The sequence below is a fragment of the Bombyx mandarina genome, chromosome 23 (genome assembly GCF_030267445.1).
Source record: "Bombyx mandarina strain Sakado chromosome 23, ASM3026744v2".
NCBI classification, from domain to species: Eukaryota; Metazoa; Arthropoda; class Insecta; order Lepidoptera; family Bombycidae; genus Bombyx; species Bombyx mandarina.
The window spans coordinates 2,565,494-2,583,892 of NC_143229.1; the positions used below are offsets into that span (position 1 = coordinate 2,565,494).

Genomic DNA, 18,399 nt, shown 5'->3' on the forward strand with positions numbered 1-18,399 from the left:
AATACATAAATCTACAGTAGTTTTTACGGGTGTTCCGTTATAACTACTGAACCATGCATCCGATTGACTTGAAACTTGGTATCCATATAGAAAATACATGTACTTAATGGATAGGCTAATATTTATATGAGTGTTGGACTCCCTATACCAGTTGCGGGGGCGTTAATGATGAGAATCTTTGTGGGGGTGAGAAGTAATAATGTTAATTTTAAATGCCCACCCAAGCGGATGGGTACAGCTAGTTTATTCATAAAATTGAACGTTTTAAAAGAAAACCATGTATGATATATGTACATACATATATATGTATATACCTTCTATCAATTCTTCCATTGGTGGAGTAGATTTTTGTTGCATGTTAATAATGGAGTGTATTTTAAGTATGGTAAAGACCACTTACGAGTTTAAAAAAATATTCTATTAAATTTTTACTGTCTCCTAACTCAGTAGCATTATAACATACATATATGTATTTGATTTACTTCAGTGGTTTTGTTTACTAGCTATTGACAACGTTTAATGTTATCCGATAAAATCTTACCATTTTAAATGGGCAGCCTTTTACATGTAAAAATAAAACAGTAAAACGGATGTTACAAAAATCATGTAGATCTTGAGGTGTTAGTGATTATGATTGAATTTCGATCAGTCCAGCAGTGAGTGAACGTCAATCATACTTAATCGTCAACAGTGATAGAATAGACAGAGTCCAGAGAACCAATCGGTTGACGAGCTTAGTAATACTGGTGGTAGGACCTCTTGTGAGTCCGCGCGGGTAGGTATCTCCGTCCTGTCTATTTCTGCCGTAAAGCTGTAATGCGTTTCGGTTTGAAGGGCGGGGCAACCGTTGTAACTATACTGAGACCTTAGAACCTTATATCTCAAGGTGGGTGGCGCATTTACGCTGTAGATGTCTATGGGTTCCAGTAACCACTTAATACCAGGTCCAGCCATTTAAGCAATAAAAACAAATATAATAATAATAATTCTTATTAGTTTTGTCGCGATATATCAGAGGTCAACAAGGAAGTTGTAGAGCCTTGAATCACTTCACATTCATAAGATTCTTGCATAAATAAACATGACCGCCTTTAATGCCGCGATAAGTGAGTGCGCACAACTGTCTATTCTCTATCATTCCATAGTTGTAACTTTCATTATTTCAATTAAACTCGCAACCTTATAGGGAAAACACAAATTTAATTTGTCGCTTAAAAATTTATCAGTTAAGTTTTTGAATAGCAAGCGGATGTATAGGAAATAGTGGACATATTAGCGCAGTCTTAAATCCAATTAATCATCGACATTTTACTACGTTCGGTATAAATACAGAGTTGACATTAATACCCGGATACAATTGCGCTCAACCATAATCCGTTTCTCAAGCCCTTTAATTACGTACCTACCATCCGGTTATGGATGGATTGTTATGGTTACGTACGTACCATGACCTTCGCAACACGGTGTTTTCTGAGTGCTATAACCTTGAAATTAATCAAACGTAAATTGAAAAGAGTCCAAAGCCGAAACAGCTTAGCTATGTCCATGGTGATATCGGTCCATCCATAAAATCGGTAACCACACGTCATCTTCATGATATTATGTTCATGTTGACATATATCTCATCTTGCATTGGCATTAGTCTAGGTTAGAATGGATAATAGTAGAATAGCCATATTAAAAACCCCGCCTCCATGACTAAGGTGTAGCTCAGTATTACTCTCTTGTACTTATACAATTGAATCATTTACAAGTCATTTACAAATACAAATTATAAAAACACGTCATCAAACTTAAAAGGGGCTTTCCAGCGCGTAATTCCTAAACAAATATTGTGTCATTTTGTTTTTAGCTGCAGTTTAAAAAAAACATTACGCATTTATAATGTTAGATGAATTGTGAGTATTTAAGTGTTGTTACAATCTCGTAGTCATTATCTAAATTACTTATTAAGCAAGTCGATAGTACCAACATTAGTAGGTTTCCATTTGTATAATAAGTTCTCATAAATTGTGTGATAATAATGTTGGAAATTGTACAAGAAAAAGTCCGCAGTACTGTAATAAAGTATACCTACCTACCTACCTGGTGCCCGATTGAATCGATCAAAACAGATAAAATGTTTCACGAAAGATCAGTAAGATTTGAATATATTAAGCTTCCGAGAGTTTTTGGGCTCTAATATAAAATTTATTCGCAGTTTATTTCGACCGATTCCGGTGAACAACTCTATGCTTTGTACTTTTAAGATCCAATTTCAAACGTCATTAATTCGCTTGAAGCTTATGATAGCTGTAACAATGATTTGAGGCTTTGATCGCAAATCTCAAATCACTTGCGACATTGTGTCATAAACTCTGGTACTTAATTCAACTTACCTCAGATAAATCGTGAACTTAGATACATACACCAATACAAGCTAATATAAAAGCAATGGCCATTAGAAGAACTGAAAAGAATAGCTATTGCCAAACGTGTGACAAAGACATTTTAATATGAACTCTAGCGATTGGTTGTTTTGTCATCGTCGCCCTAAACACGTAATTACAGATCCTCCCGATCCATTAACGGTGCTTTTAGGTACCACAAGCGCACCAGCGCTGACCACACCGCCCTCGCCGAACACATCGCTTGTGACGAAGGGCTCGACGATTGAATTAACCCATAAACTCAGCCCACTGAGTTCCTAGCCGGATCTTCTCAGTTGGTCGCGTTTCCGATCCGGTGGTAGATTCTACGAAGGACTGCTCGTGTTAGGGCCGGTGTTAGCAACACACCCGGTTTGCTCACCTACACGTCAAGGAGAAGCTAATATAGCCTCTCAAGGCTATCAGCATAGGTAAGAAAAAAAAGGGGTTGTTTGAAGACTGGGGCCTACATTTTAGGAGCAGACAGCGTTGTCCACTCTCTTTTTAGTCTGTTTTGGTCTTACCAATGGAACTCGATGATTTGTCACAACACAATCACGATATCGAAACAGTTTTCCCGAAAACTTACTAAATCGAAATAAAATTGAGTACTTCAATTTTAAAACTTAAATATACGTCAAGGAGAAGCTAATATAGCCTCTCAAGGCTATCAGCATAGGTAGAAAATAAAATAAAAAAGTTTGTTTACCGAATTTGTTCGAAACGGATGTCTTATTGTTAACGGTCCCTTGACATAAGCGTAGTATCTGCGGACCGGATGCTCATTTATGGCACGACGGACCGCCGCCATCGAGTCATGCTTAGCGTCGTGCAATTTCGTTTAGGTTTTTTGATTAGTAATATGGTATGTAATCCGCTTTTTTTTTGGGCGAATGGTATTTCGGGTATCGACTTATTGACCAAAATTAACGATTGCGCGACAGGTAATTTTGAACTTTGCACAAATTACGCAAGTTTAGGTAGCTATACACAGGGTGTCCCAGAAAGAATAGATAATCCTGAAACACCTCATAGTAGAGCTATTGGGCCTAGCTAATTATATTTTGCATACTGCTTTGCGTTTCTGGAATATACAACAGCTACAAATTAACGAAATCCATAGGCTTTTTGATGTTATAATATTCTACATGGCCTATTCTAAGGAATATGCAGGAAATTGTATGAGTAGCTAGAGTAATTTTTTATAAAAGTTAATCTGAACTTAAATTTTAATCATGAAATTTAGTATTTTTTCTTTATTTTTAATTTGGGTACTACCTAAGAAATATATATTTTTTTATTTTGAGTATCCAATAGCTGTACTATGTGGTGCTTCAGGATTATCCATTCTTTCTGGGACACCCTGTATATACCCTGCTAATTTCTGGTGTGAATCAGTAATACGTTTCGGATTGAAGGGTGGGGTAGCCGTTGTACTGAGCCTAAGATCTTATGTTTCGATGGCTTGTTTTTAAGTTGTTGATTGGTTCTGGTAGCCGTTTAATATCAGGTAGGTCGTAAACCAATGCAACAAACTGGGCTCGTCTCAGCTAAATGTTTTTTTATTACCCTTTTAGGCAAACGATGGTGAGGTTACCGTCGCCCATGGACTTCAGCAATGCCAGGGGCCGTGCCAAGCCACTGCCTACCGCTCCAAGCCGCTGCCTACCGGTTTTTTTTATTGCTTAGATGGGTGGACGAGCTCACAGCCCACCTGGTATTAAGTGATTACTGGAGCCCATAGACATCCACAACGTAAATCGCCACCCACCTTGAGATATAAGTTCTAAGGTCTCAAGTAGGTATAGTTACAACGGCTGCCCCACCCTTCAAACTGAAATAGGCAGGGTGGTGGTACCCAACCTCGCGGACTCACAAGAGGTCCTACCACCAGTAAAAATTGAATTGTTGAAAATTGAAAATTGAATTGCTGTTGAATTAATGCTATATGATATGTGATTCATTGACTGTATACATCTAGTCGAGGACTATAGCATTAGTTCCGGCATTGAAACGGTCAGATTAACGCGCGGTCGCTTGCTTTTAGTTACATTTAAAACAATGAAAGCTCAAGTTGTCACAGACGTGCTGTGAATGATAATTCGTTTTATTTCTATCGCGTTCATTGAATTGTTTGTTGATTGCGAGTGTTTTATAAAGATTGCTAGTGTATTGTGAATTGAGTCAAGGACTTCGAATTCAGACTCATGAAGCAGTTACGATTGTGATACAATTGGAATTCGATGGCATGTTTAAGGGTGTTGGAATTAACGTCTACACCCTTATAGGCAACTGCTTAAAGCTAAGCGCGATTTATAACATTTTATGTAGATTGCTTGATCATCAGACCGAATATTTGGTTGAAAATTACATGTCGTATGACAAGTGAGTACTATAAGGACGTATAAGTGAGTACTTGAGTTGGTTGATGAAAAACATTATCTTTTTTTCCCTACCCATTGGTTAGTAGCCTAAGGCTATTCCATCTTCTTGCAGACGGGTATGTGAGTTCACAGGTTCAACCTGAATTTGATAACACTATCCCTAGCAGGAGCATTGCTTCGTTGAATCTTCCACCGGAATCGCGACCCACGAGAAGATCCTTTCTGGTCACCGTCCTCGTCGAACCCGTCGCTTGCGACGAAGGGCTCGACGAGCGAATTAACCCTCAGACACAGCCCACTTAGTTTCTCGCCGGATCTTCAGTGGGTCGCGTTTCCGATCCGGTGGTAGATTCTGCGAAGCACTGCTCTTGCTAGGGTCAGTGTTAGCATCACTCCGGTTTGAGCCCCGTGAGCTCACCTACTAGCTAACGTTACGCTGAAATAGCCTCTCAAGGCTATCAGATTAGGTAGGAAAAAAAAAGAGAACATCCGGTGAGGAACTCAGTGGGCTTAATAACATTACGAAATCAAACCAAACTACCCAAAACTGAGCTCCGACAAAACGTAAATAACACCTCACTATTTTCTATAGTACAGATATGGTTTACACAACTCCGCTATTGTGTTGCAGACGCAGACACGATCCGTGTGTTAATAACAAACAATGACTGATAAAATCTGTTAAGAAATTTAACTAAACTTGGACTTTTTAATGTAGCTAATGCGAGTGCCAGTTGTAATTTTGCATTTGCATTTTAATCATTTAAACACAATTTAAATGATTAAAATGCATTTTTTAGTTTGTAAAGGACAAACGAATGTAATTTAAAGAATGAAACAAATGTAAAAAAGTAAAGATCTAATACTTTAATTTTCATCTTATAAAGGATTCTTTAACCATCTTCCAATTCAATAACACCGTTATAATACAACTTATTATATATTCATACTTTTTTTTTTGTTAGATATATATACAATCAACTGCCGCCTTTGTCCTGGGATATATATTATCTAGTAATCTATTGACTCTCTCTTTAAAACATTTAAACAAAGAAAGGCTTTTTGAAAATGAGGTCAGATATAATATATCACTACTATATTCTCTGAGATTTCCGCGAGTTAAAACCAAAACATTTAATTATATTTATTTTAGAATTAATCGTTTATTTAACGGTAAACAAAGAGCATTTTGCAAATAATATAGGCACATCAAAATTATATAAGCAACTTAAAAAAACATGGTACACTTACTTACAATATAATTGCCAATTAAAATTCACATATTGTTACATAATAAGAAAAACACTTGAGCAATTTTATTTCGCGTGCATAACCGCTTTTGTTTTAGGCGGTATGAAATATGGTGGGGTTTATATATAGATAGCTCCAAATGTATCGCCCACTATGTCCTGATCTAGATAAACACGAACGAAATGATGTAAGCGACAAAACAAAATTTTATTTATGCCTTCAAGGCTTCACAGCGTAGTACCGCGAGGGAGAAGATGAACGTGTTACTTAACATAAATGATTTGGGACGTAAAGTAAATTGTGAAACTAAACGGCTAATTTGCAATTAATTTAGTGCTAAATACAGTTTTGTTTTGTTCTTTGAAGGTAGAACAATAATAATAATATAAAGCGGTATTTAAAGTAGTTATTTAATGATGATTTTTGTTGCAGGGTGCTAGGGATAACCTAACAGACTCAGATTCGGGTTGCGTGTCTCCCGGGTCCCGAATTAAGGATTCTGCGTCGCCTGAACTCAAACGAATGGATTCCGGGTACAAATCACCCCACGCTCCAAGCAGTCCCTGTAACCCGCGGCGACATTTGGGCTCCCACGACGATTTCAAAGAAGACTTCGCCAAAGCCCAAGTTCTCGCAGACATCTTAGATCGAAACTCCGAAGCGACTAGTGATTCGTTGAGAAGTAATCCCGTTAAGGATCACCTCGAACAAATGATATTGAACGCTGCATCCGCCGAGGACAGGGGCTGTCTGGAGCAAGTCTTAATGCTGCTATACAACCTTCAAACTTTGAGCAGCTCAGTCAGCGAAGATGAGTGCTTTCAGGTAAGCAACCTCTTTAGCATTAAATTCGAGACAATGTCACTATGAAGTATGTAGTAAAAATCACTGTAAAAATGAATATTTGACAAAATGCTGTCCGTAAATTAATTGCACAAAATTTTCAAATACAACAGGCAAAACCGAAACGATTATGTGACCTAAGAGTTAACACAGACATTCCGGCGCTCAAAACTCACAAAGCGATCGCAACGGTCACACCGTACCAACAGAAGGGCTACAAATGCGAATCCCTGGAGAGCCTTAGCGAGGACAGGAAGCCGATAAACGTTTTGCAGGAGAGCGGCATCTTCGAAGGAGTCGAAACAGAAACGAGAAGCACACAGACGGACGTTAACGAAAACTTTGAATGCACCGGTGAACTGAACACTGAAATTCAACGACTGAATAGTATTAGGGAGAAACTTGAGAGGCAAGCTAGAAATAAGACGATAAGCGTGAAAGACGACGGCGAGGGCCTGGAGTGTAGATGCGTGAAGCTGGGGAAGAAGCACAAGCAGTATTACGAGAGGAGGCTTAAGTTCTTGGAGGGAAAGATCTCTATTTACGAGGCGGCTCAAGACGTCAAAGAATCTAAGCTCGCCCAGAGGCTGCAAAAGGAGTTTCTGCTAGAAAATAAGATTGAGGTACCTTTTCGCCTACAAAAATGTATGTGTTCTGAAGCCAATATATAAGTATTTACAATTCAAATTTTGTTCCTTGGTTTTAGGAATTGGAAACGCAATTAGCGGACCTTCAAGAGAAATATGAGAGGCTAGAAGAGGATTGTTGTGAGTTGGAAGAAATTGAGAACGATACGCGCTTGCATTGGCAGCAGTGAGTATTTTAAAAGGACTTGTAGAAACGTGCTCCTGTATAGCGCTCTTAGATGTCATCACTATTAGCCACGCCGGATTTTGCAAATTATATTTCTCTCAAATTCGCTGTCTACAAAATTACCCATAGACACGGCACATTGAGTCTCTCGTCGGATCTTCTCAGTGGGTCGTGATTCCGATCCAGTGGTAGATTCTGCAAAGCGTTGCTCTTGCTAGGGCTAGTGTTAGCAATTCTTTCAGGTTGAGTCTTGAGTCTGAGTATTGATAGGCAGCGGCTTGGCTCTGCCCCTGGCATTGCTGAAGTTCATGGGCGACGGTAACCACTCACCATCAGGTGGGTCGTGCGCTCGTCTGCCTACAAGGGCAATAAAAATTTTTTGCTTATCTACCCATCCGTCAGAAGTTGGAATAACTCGTTACGCTACTAGTGAATAAGTAGGGGAAAAATATTATATATTCCTATAACTGTTCTAGATACCAAACGATATACTTAGGTCACGTATTTGTAAGTTTGTTTATTTAATATTTGTACTGTCAACGTTCAAGGCTGGAGATGGACTACGAACTGTGCTCGGCGCAGCTCAGAGACATGACGGAGCAACGGGAATGTTCGAGGGCCCAGGCCGAGCGACTCATGGCGGAGCTTAGCAACAGGGAATGTGCGCTCAAGGCCAGAGAGGTGAGTTGCAGTAGTAGGAGCAATCACGGGTCATGTGCTCGCGACGGATGCTGGAGTCCGTGCGTCTTTACAGATCCGTCAGATCTAATAACCTTTGCATTAGACGCCTTCAGCTCTAACACTAGGAGCAGGCTTAGGGACTCTGGTAACTCGTACTCGTACTCGTCGAACTCAACAAAGAGTTCGACGTGGAACCTAACCCATGCATCAGCCCGCTGAGTTTCTCGCCGAATCTTCTCAGCGGGTCGCGATTCCGATCCGGTAGTAGATTCATTCGCGAAGCAGTTGATCTTGAGTTGTTAGGTCTCCTTCGGAGGCGCTCAGACAGCTGTTAGCAAATCCCACCCCTCCTGGCTGAGCCTTTGCTCGCCCAGTTTTGTGAAACTGGAAACCAGTAATCCTTCAATCATAAAAAAAGGCGTCACAGCGTGAGGGTGGCGTCTGTATAACGACCGTGCCCGAACGAGCAGAGAAATTGTGTTTTAAAGCACTAATGCGTTCCTGTCTGAAGGGTAGGAAGTTGTTACAACACAAACGAGTCACACATCAACGGCCAAAGAATACGGCACTTCCTCACACCTGTCAATTTGAACTAATGTAGATATAGGGCGAGTGTACCCGGTCACATTCTGCCGTGTCCCGGGTAATGCTCGCGCGCCCCCTGACCGCAGCAGGTCTGAGCGCGAGCTGAATGTGTTGCAGAACGAGCTGGTGTCGCGGCTGGACAAGCTGGAGAAGGCCGTCCCGGCGCTGATAGCGTGGAACGTGCTGCAAGTCATCGGGGCTAGTGTGTCGGCGGGGGGCCAGGTCAGTCGACAGAAACGATTTTGAACTCAGTAGCAAGCTTAGTTCATTTTTTCCCTCCATTTTGTATGTTATGTATCTAAAGTGGAAACTTGTAAAATGGGACTGCCGTTGAGCAAACAGTTGAGGTTTAAAGCCTTTTGTCTCATGATTAGTTGATTATGGATTAGATTTTGATCTTACCGACAGAATCATAAAAAATATGAACTGGTTATTTAACAAAAAAAACAAAATTGTCGATAAAGTTGATTATTGTAAATACAAATAAAATATTTTCTGGAAATAAATCTTAGCTAGATCGATTTATCACCCCGAAATGCAGGGGAGCATACTACATATTATTAAAATCGTTGGAGCCGTTTCTGAAATTCAGATTATATATATATATATTTACGTACAAGAATTACTTGTTTGAAGATATAGGATTAGATCCGACCTTAATTATTGTTGTCATTATCAGCGCATGATTTGTTTTCAGCGAGCGTTAATGAATCGAATGGGTCCGTACAACCAGAACACGAAGCTGGTCATAGCTCAAATCAAGCAGGAGTCTAAGAAGGGCGGCTGCGGAGCCCTGGTCGCGTGGGGCGAGCCCCCCGCCGCGCCCCCGCCGCGCCGCGCCGAGCTGCAAGAACAGCTCACCAAGTAAGGACCCGACCCACACTGGTTGCAGCCGGACAGTCTCCTTGCCGCTTTATTTGTCCCAACCTTCTTGGAGTCTTGCGCTAGGAATTAGAGTCAACGTCGTCCAAAACACGTCATTACGATCCTCCCGATTCATTAACGGTGCTTTTAGGTACCACAAGCAACGGTCACCGTCCTCGTCGAACCCGTCGCTTTTTTTTTATTGCCCTTGTAGGCAGACGAGCATACGGCCCACCTGATGGTGAGTGGTTACCGTCGCCCATGGACTTCAGCAATGCCAGGGGCAGAGCCAAGCCGCTGCCTAAAACCGTCGAGGCTCGACGAGCGAATTAACCCACAGACACAGCCCACTGAGTTTCTCGCAGGATCTTCTCAGTGGGTCGCGTTTCCGATTCGGCGGTAGATTCTGCGAAGCACAGCTCTTGCTAGGGTCAGTGTTAGCAACACACCCGGTTTGAGCCCCGTGAGCTCACCTACACGTTAGGGCTGATATACCCTCTCAAAGCTACCAGCATAGGTAGGGAAAAAAGAATTAGATTTATTAGGTAGAAACATGTCTAGTGCTTAACCATGACCCATGATGTGAAGAAACGGCGCCGGTGGAAGGATCGGAGGGGTGTTGTGTGTGGACGTATTAAATAGGGCGTAATTGAGGTTTGGAGCACACAGCACCATTGGCGCCGTCCGCCCGCTCCAACGGATTCGTTGTTATTAAACATTTCATAGAAGAATCTTAAATATGTATTAATGTGTTTAGAACTAGCAGCTGGATATATTATGTACACTCTAATCGTACAAACATACAACCTAACGTTTGTATTTTTATAAGTTATCATTCATATTCACCTCATAACAATTTATTGCAATAGTTTTATGATAGAGCCGCACGAAATTCTACTGGTAGTAGTGTCTGTAGAGACCACACCGGTTGGTACCACTGCCATGCGTATTTTTATCGTGAAGCAGTAATGCGTTTCAATTTGAAGGTCGGGGTAGCCGTTGTACTGTTAAAACTGAGACTTAGAACTCATGTCTCAAGGTTGATGGCGGCATTTGCTTTGTTGAGGTCTATGAGCTACAGTATCCAGGTGGCCGTGAGCTCATCCAATAAGAAATTTCAAAAAAATCTGTCCCTGTAAAACATATGCACAACTTTGCATCAAAGGATTTTCTATTTCAGGTTACTATCAGAGAAGAACGAGATAGAAAAGCGATCGTCACAAGTCCAGAACAATTTAGAGAGGAAGATACGGGAGTTAGAGGAAGAACTTGAGACCGCCAGGAGACAGGTAGCGGCCGCCGCCTGTGGGGCTGAAGTCAAGAAGGAAAACATCGAAGGGAAGATTGAGGACTTGGAACAGAAAATACGAAAGGAGAAGGAAGACGAAAAGGTAGGAAGCCTTTTTTGTTGAGCAGTTGACAGTAATTAACATTCGGAATTTGGTGTCCAAAGTGTATGTAACAGTTACTGTTCAGTTTCTGAACGCCGAAATGTCAGCGAGCGACATCCGCCATGGCTAACGTGACCATTTCTTTTTCGTGTCAAAGCGGGACGCCTACGGAAATTCGGATATAAATAAATACTAATATATAGGGTATGTCGGGGTAAGATGTAATCTGTAAGCGCAAAATAAAAAATATGGTTTAAAAAATTACTTGAAATAATTTATTATGGTATCTTACCCTCACTGACATCTTAATTCTTACACCAACTTGCCTTTAAAATAATATTTATAAATAATTTGGCAACAAAAAACTACTTTTCTACAGCAAAATTAGAGTTACTTTAGTATGTATTTTGTAATACAATAAGGATTTGCGATAAGTTAGTATTCGGTAAGTTTCTAATAAACAGATGCCTGAAATCGGGACAATCCCGCCCAAAGCGCGACGTATGGTCACGGTAGCCATGACACCAACTCATCTTTCAAATCCAGCCACCGAGAGCAACGCATCAATGGGGTCGACGGCTACTTGGTGTTAAGTGATCATAGACATCTACAACGTAAATGTCGCCACCCACCTCGAGACATGAGTTGTAAGGGTTCAGTTTTAACAGTACAGTTTCTCATGAACGATATTAAAATTAACGACTTCTGCTACTGGTGGCGTTGCGTTGGGAGCGCTTAGTGATTTGTAAACAGTACTAAACCTATCAATTTATTGTTTGTTTTATTATCAACGAGTGTTGATGTTTGTTACACTATCAACGAGACACGAAAATAGGTTTTTGTTTTTCAATGTTTACACCGGCTTATACTAGATTATCGAAGATGAGGAAGTAAGTAATAAAAAACAGTTTAGTGTCTGTAACGGCAGTTTTGTAGAAGATTTACCTGCTTTATATAAATATCGTCTCGTCGGCTTTTCTTATAAATTGTTGTGGGTTTTTTTTTTTAAGTCTATTTATATAGGGTATCGATTTACTTAAAGTATCAACTTGAGCTAAAGTCTATAGCTTTACAAAAAAAATGGTCTTTGTGGGTAGTCGAACATATTTACGGCCCACCTGGTGGTAAGTGGGTTACGCGTTTCATTAGAAAAATTGGTACCCGCCTGCGGGATTCGAACACCGGTGCATCGCTCAACACGAATGCACCGGACGTCTTATCCTTTAGGCAACGACCACAAATGTTTCAATCATAATTCGCCTACGATATCTGTGCAGCTCCCAGTTGATCCGACGATGGGCAGCAAGATTCGGGCGTTGCTGATCAGCGAACAAGACTTGAAGAGCAGAGTGGCGGAGCTGGAAAGGCGGGAGACTGCCTACTTGGAGATGCTGACGCAAGCAGACGACATGTGGGCCGAAATGGAGGGCGGATACAAGAAGAAGATCGAGGAATCGCAGGCCGCGGAGACGCAGTTGAAAGGAAAGGTCGGTGTTAGAGAGATGGACTTTGCACACTCTTGGGCAAATGTTTTTTTTGATACATTTTCGTAAATTAGTGTCAGCAGCATTACTTAGTAGTTCGATTTGTAATTATTAAAATTAAAAATAGTAGTTTACATGGTCTAAGCCAGGGGTGGCCAACCGGTAGATCGCGATCGACCATTCCATCGTGGCTATTAGTTCAGTCGATCGTGGTAAGACAAAAAAATATAAATACATAGAACAGACTGTGCAACGTAATCACAAATTGCTGCACGCATCATCTTCGTCTTGTATCGTTTGTTAATGAACATTACGTCACATTATTTATCCGCTCTTCCACACAATAGTTCTCCTTTAATATATAATTTCAGTTTTATGTTAATCTTTTCAATAAAATAAAATGTACCTACTACTTATTTGTATACTGAGCTACATTGTTTCACTAAATTTCTAGAAATTCTAGTCTTTAGTAGATTGTATTACGTTAGTAAACAACCCTGGTCTAAAGGATAAGACGCTATGTCCATTCGTATCGAGCGATACGGCTGTGCCGGTGTTCGAATCCCGCACACAGGTACAATTTTTTAAATGTAATACGTACTTAACTCACAAACAAATGAAGTCGACAATTACGAAATAAAATTATGTACATATAACAATGACATACAATATATGACGTGGGAGGAGCTAGAACAGACTGCCCAAGACTGATATAAATGGAAAAATGTGATTCGAGCCCTACACCCCAGCAGAGGGTAATAGGAAATAATGATGATGATGACATATAACAATAAAATTAAAAAGTCGATAATTTTTAAAATTACATAGATATTGATTGAAGAATGTGTTGTTACCCTACACGGATAGGTACCTTTGATATTATGTTCTCGTAACTCGTTCATATATTAATAAAATAAAATTAAAACATAACTTTTAAAGATCTATCTGTCGTGCCGAATTCAATTCGACCAAACTTCTGAAAGCAAACTAATCAAACATTTCCTGGTGTCTCGCGTTCCAGATTAAAAAACTCGAATCAGAAAGAGACGAATGGAAGAAGTACTTCGAGCCTATAAAGCAGAAGCTTCGCGAAGTGGAAGAGAGCGAGTCCGGCCTGCGCATCGCCCTGGAGAAGGCGGAGCGGGACGGCCGGGCCCTCGCCGCCCAAAACCACAACCTCACGGCCATGTTCGGCAGGGCTGACGCTGAAGCCAAGAAAGCTGAGGCGGCCTTCAAAACCCTCGAAACTAAGTTTAAAGTAAGTAAACTTCTATTTTTTTTATTGCTTAGGTTGGTGGACGAGCTCACAGCCCACCTGGTGTTAAGTGGTTACTGGAGCCCATAGACATCTACAACGTAAATGCGCCACCCACCTTGAGATATAAGTTCTAAGATCTCAATATAGTTACAACGGCTGCCCCACCCTTCAAACCGAAACGCATTACTGGTTCACGGCAGAAATAGGCAGGGCGGTGGTACCTACCCGCGCGGACTCACAAGAGGTCCTACCACCAGTAAAGACCACCTTAGAAGCTATATCTCAAGGTGGGTGGCGCAAATGCGCAAATGGCAGCGTAAATACGCTGTAGATGTCTATGGGCTCCAGTATAACCACTTAAAACCAGGTGGGCTGTGAGCTCGTCCACCCATCTAAGCAATAAAAAATAATAAAAAAATAAGAAAAATAAAAAATTAGGTGACTCCACTACACTTGTTCTGAAATAGCCCTATTTCATCCTTGTCTTGCATGTAAACGTTATTATGTGTGCGAAAGAAATAACTGCGAAGCAAAATAATAGAAATTAATTTTTTTAAGTACTAATTTGGCAAGGATAACTGATTTATTTCAAATGTTTATCACTATCTATTAGTAAAAATTATAAAACTTACCAAAAATACTAAATTTCATGTTGTTTTCTCTTTGAAAGCGCGTTTTTTTGTAACTTTTTACAGCGCATTTTGGCATCGTTCCACTCGACGGTCGGCGTGACACTGACGGCAAAACAGTGCTTAATATGAATCTAAGCACTGTTTTGTTAGGTTACTTTTGATGCCTTTACGCGGGATCTAGTGGTAATCTATCGATGACGATGGGCGTAAATATCAGATCAAATGCAAATTAAATTACTAATGTTGGAAAAAAAATCTATCGAACAAACTGCGAACTTTGGAAACGACTAGTTGCAAATTGCCCGTCACTCCGCAGAAGGAGATAGAGCAGCTGCGCAGGATCAACAAGCAAGTCGACGAAGAACTGAAGGCTCAGAGGGACTTGTCGAAGAAGACGGAGCTCGGCTTCATGGGAGACCTGGAGTGCATCAGGAAGGAGCTCAGCAGAGCCTGCAAGAACAACCAGGAGCTGGAGGTCACCAACAGCGAGCTGAAGGAGGAGGTACGTGCCGGTCGGGCTCACTCGCACAAAGATCGACTCTCGCATACCGACACGAGAGAGCTTTAGAGCGACTATGTACTTTAGGTACATAGTCGTCTTTAAGTCATTGTTTGGGGTCACGTCCCAGACGTTGAGGTACGACCGGGCCGAGCGACGTGACGTCACGCCCACACGCCTTCGCTCGTATTCGAGATGATCTCTTTGTGCCAGGGTTGAGGTCTGTTCTAGTTTGGGTGCTTAATGCTTTATTCAGTTTTGTAATTGTTGAGCGCTTTAATTTTTATTTTGGGTTTTGTTTTTATGTTTTACGTGTGCTCGCTTTTAAATCCGGTGTCGGTCTAACGCTTTGAGTGTTCGCTTCCTCTTCTTCGTCGTCGGCGGCTCGCGCGCCCCTGGACCGCGACGTGGGACGTGTGCACGTGCATGAAAACAACATTAAAGGAAGTTTTAAGGGAAATGTGTTCTCAGGTCGAATCTCTGGAGAGACAGTTAGCTTTGACGCAGAAAGCGTTAACTCAATGCAAGAGGAAGTGCGACGAGAGGATCAAGAGGATGAGCCACGAGCTGTCCATCAAGACTGAGGAGTTGGAGGAGCTGCGGAGCGAGACCATGAGGCAGTCGTACCGCGCGGCGCGGCCAGAGCTGCGGCCAGAGCGCACCGAGTACGTGGACGAGGGTCACGCCCCCCGGGGGGCGGCGCTCCCGCAGATGCACCACAGCATGAGCTACATCACATCAGACCCGCGCTGCTCGTGCCCCTTCATGAGGAGCCAGCTGGTCGGCCAGCTCATCGAGGACCTGTTCGAGCGGCTGCACGAGAGGGGCGACGAGGACCTGGCGCGCCTCTGCCGGGACCTCGCGCCCGCGGAGGGCCGGGAGGAAGTCACAAACGAAACCAAAGCGAAAATCACGAATTACCTCCTAATGGCTATCTCTAAGGAGCTCGTTCGGTCCATCGGAGACGCAGACGCTAAGACCGAAACTGAGGTCAGTATTTCGTTAATTATAATTAATCAACCGATATCAATCTTGTGACTAAGTGAGTTTTAACAGCTTTTAGATTAAAGTAACAATTGTCATTCATTGAACTAAACTGAATAACGGTTATGGTAACAAACTATGATACATTCATCGCAGGGAATCTGCCAAGTAACCTTGTCAACACAGGTCATTTACCAAACTGCCATCTATTAAATGGGCAATATAGGTTCATTATTTATTTATCTATCTACAGTCAGTGTTGTCAGTGATTTGAAAAAAAAATTAAACAAAAGAGATAGTTATTTAGAACATAACAACCGGTAGATGTTTGGATGAATTCAACCTTATGTCTTTGGTATTGATTTTATTCTGTACTAAAATGTACACTAAAGCCGCAGAAATAGCCGGTGTAAATATAGTTATTGCGAAGCGTGATTTGAGCGATCGTGCGGCTCGACCTCCGTTGGTCAGTGTGCTTAGTGCGAGTTTCTTAACGTTTTCGATAGCTTAAAAGTTAACCCAATTTTGTATGCAGTTGGAACAGCGCCCCTAGTGGCAAACGTACGCAAACGATCCAATTCCATACAAATATAAGCTAACTTTTACGCTACCGAGAATGTTAAAAAACTCGCACTAAGCACACAGTAGTCCCTGGTCATCGTTCTCGTCGAACCCGTCGCTGGCGACGAAGGGCTCGACAAGTAAATTAACCCTCAGATACAGCCCACTGAGTTTCTCGCCGGATCTTCTCAGTGGGTCGTGTTTCCGATCCGGCGGTAGATTCTGCGAAGCACGGCTCTTGCTAGGGCTCGTGTTAGCAACGTCGTCAGGTTTGAGCCCTGTGAGCTCACCTACTAGTTAAGGTTACGCTGAAATAGCCTCTCAAGGCTCTCAGCTTAGGTAGGAAAAAAAAAAACAGTAGTGAGTGTGGTATCGCGTGGCAGGAGTGGCGGCGCTCCGTGCGCGCGTCGCTGGGTCAGTGCGGCGGGCTAACGCGCGGCAACGCGGGCGTGCTGCAGGGCGCGGCGCGGCTCGCGTCCGTCACGTGCGCATGCGCAGCCGCCGCGCTGTGCGCCGCTGCGCCGCGACTAGCCGACGCCGTCAACACCTGTCAACAGGTCCTTCACTAGTATTAGTAGTTTTATTTTTCAACTGGAAAGGCAAAGGTATCGTACATACCATACAGCCTAATCTTTGATTACTTTTTTTTAATGAAAAATGTCTCTCAGTGGGTCGCGTTTCCGATCCGGTGATGGATTCCGCGAAGCACTGCTCTTGCTTGGGCCAGTCTTAGCAACATTTCTGGTTTGAGCCCCGTGAGCTTACCTACACGTTAAGGCGAAACTGAAATAGCCTCTCAAGGCATAAGTAGGGAAAAAAAGTACCGAGAGCACTGAACCACTCGACAACACTTCCTTTGCGTATGTTGAGTGTCTCAAATGTGTAGTGTTGTTCATTTGGAGTTTTTAACGACAGAAGAAAAGTTCGAACCGAATCCGTTCTAAATGTTGTTGTTTTTCTCCTACCTATGTTGATAGTTTGAGAGGCTATATTAGCGTTACCGGACGAGACCCGAATGTTGTTGTTCAGAACATTCGGAACTTGTAGGTATATATGCAAGTTTATCTTGAAAATTGTCGTACTTATGCGAAATTCAGGCATCTGTCAAATATCTTTAGTTGCATGATAGCTACCCGCCACAACATACACATGGCAGTATGGATGACAAATACAATAATTCATTTTTGAATCTTAATCTTTTTTTTTATTGCTTCGATGGGTGGACGAGCTCACAGCCCACCTGTTGTTAAGTGGTTACTGGAGCCCATAGACATCAACAACGTAAATGCGCCACCCACCTTGAGATATAAGTTCTAAGGTCTCAAGTATAGTTACAACGGCTGCTCCACCCTTCAAACCAAAACGCATTACTGCTTCACGGCAGAAATAGGTAGGGTGGTGGTACCCGCGAGGACTCACAAGAGGTCCTACCACCACTAATCTGTTCCGATGTGTGTCACAGAGCATTGAATACATTCTAGAATAGACACGTAATGTACCTATTCAGGCATCACTACATGTTATAAAACAAAGTCGCTTTCTCTGTCCCTATATCTGTCTGTCCCTATGTATGTTTAATCTTTAAAACCACGCAACGGATTTTGATGCGGTTTTTTTTAATACATAAAGTGATTGAATAGGAAAGTTTATGTGTATAATAACATCCATTAAATAGTGGAAAAATCAATAATAAATTACAGTTTCCGAAGCGAAGCGAGGGCGGGTCGCTAGTCGACAATAATTTATGTGAACATAAGTGTG

At 41.8% G+C, this 18,399-nt stretch overlaps 1 protein-coding gene across 6 annotated transcripts in view; it reads left to right on the forward strand.

Moving 5' to 3' along the window:
* The window catches only part of Pif1A (PFTAIRE-interacting factor 1A), a 162,880-nt gene that overhangs the window by 140,552 nt on the left and 3,929 nt on the right, over nucleotides 1–18,399 (forward strand). For 3 of the 6 annotated variants that reach the window (XM_089737220.1, XM_089737223.1, XM_089737224.1), the window contains 12 exons: nucleotides 6,476–6,868; nucleotides 7,000–7,509; nucleotides 7,593–7,699; nucleotides 8,248–8,380; nucleotides 9,083–9,187; nucleotides 9,663–9,829; nucleotides 11,010–11,220; nucleotides 12,498–12,707; nucleotides 13,726–13,962; nucleotides 14,911–15,096; nucleotides 15,565–16,083; nucleotides 17,022–17,195. In XM_089737220.1, coding sequence (XP_089593346.1) covers nucleotides 6,476–6,868; nucleotides 7,000–7,509; nucleotides 7,593–7,699; nucleotides 8,248–8,380; nucleotides 9,083–9,187; nucleotides 9,663–9,829; nucleotides 11,010–11,220; nucleotides 12,498–12,707; nucleotides 13,726–13,962; nucleotides 14,911–15,096; nucleotides 15,565–16,083; nucleotides 17,022–17,195 — 2,952 coding nt within the window. The remainder of the gene's footprint in view (nucleotides 1–6,475; nucleotides 6,869–6,999; nucleotides 7,510–7,592; nucleotides 7,700–8,247; nucleotides 8,381–9,082; nucleotides 9,188–9,662; nucleotides 9,830–11,009; nucleotides 11,221–12,497; nucleotides 12,708–13,725; nucleotides 13,963–14,910; nucleotides 15,097–15,564; nucleotides 16,084–17,021; nucleotides 17,196–18,399) is intronic. The other 3 variants (XM_089737221.1, XM_089737222.1, XM_089737226.1) reach the window with 3 other exon arrangements.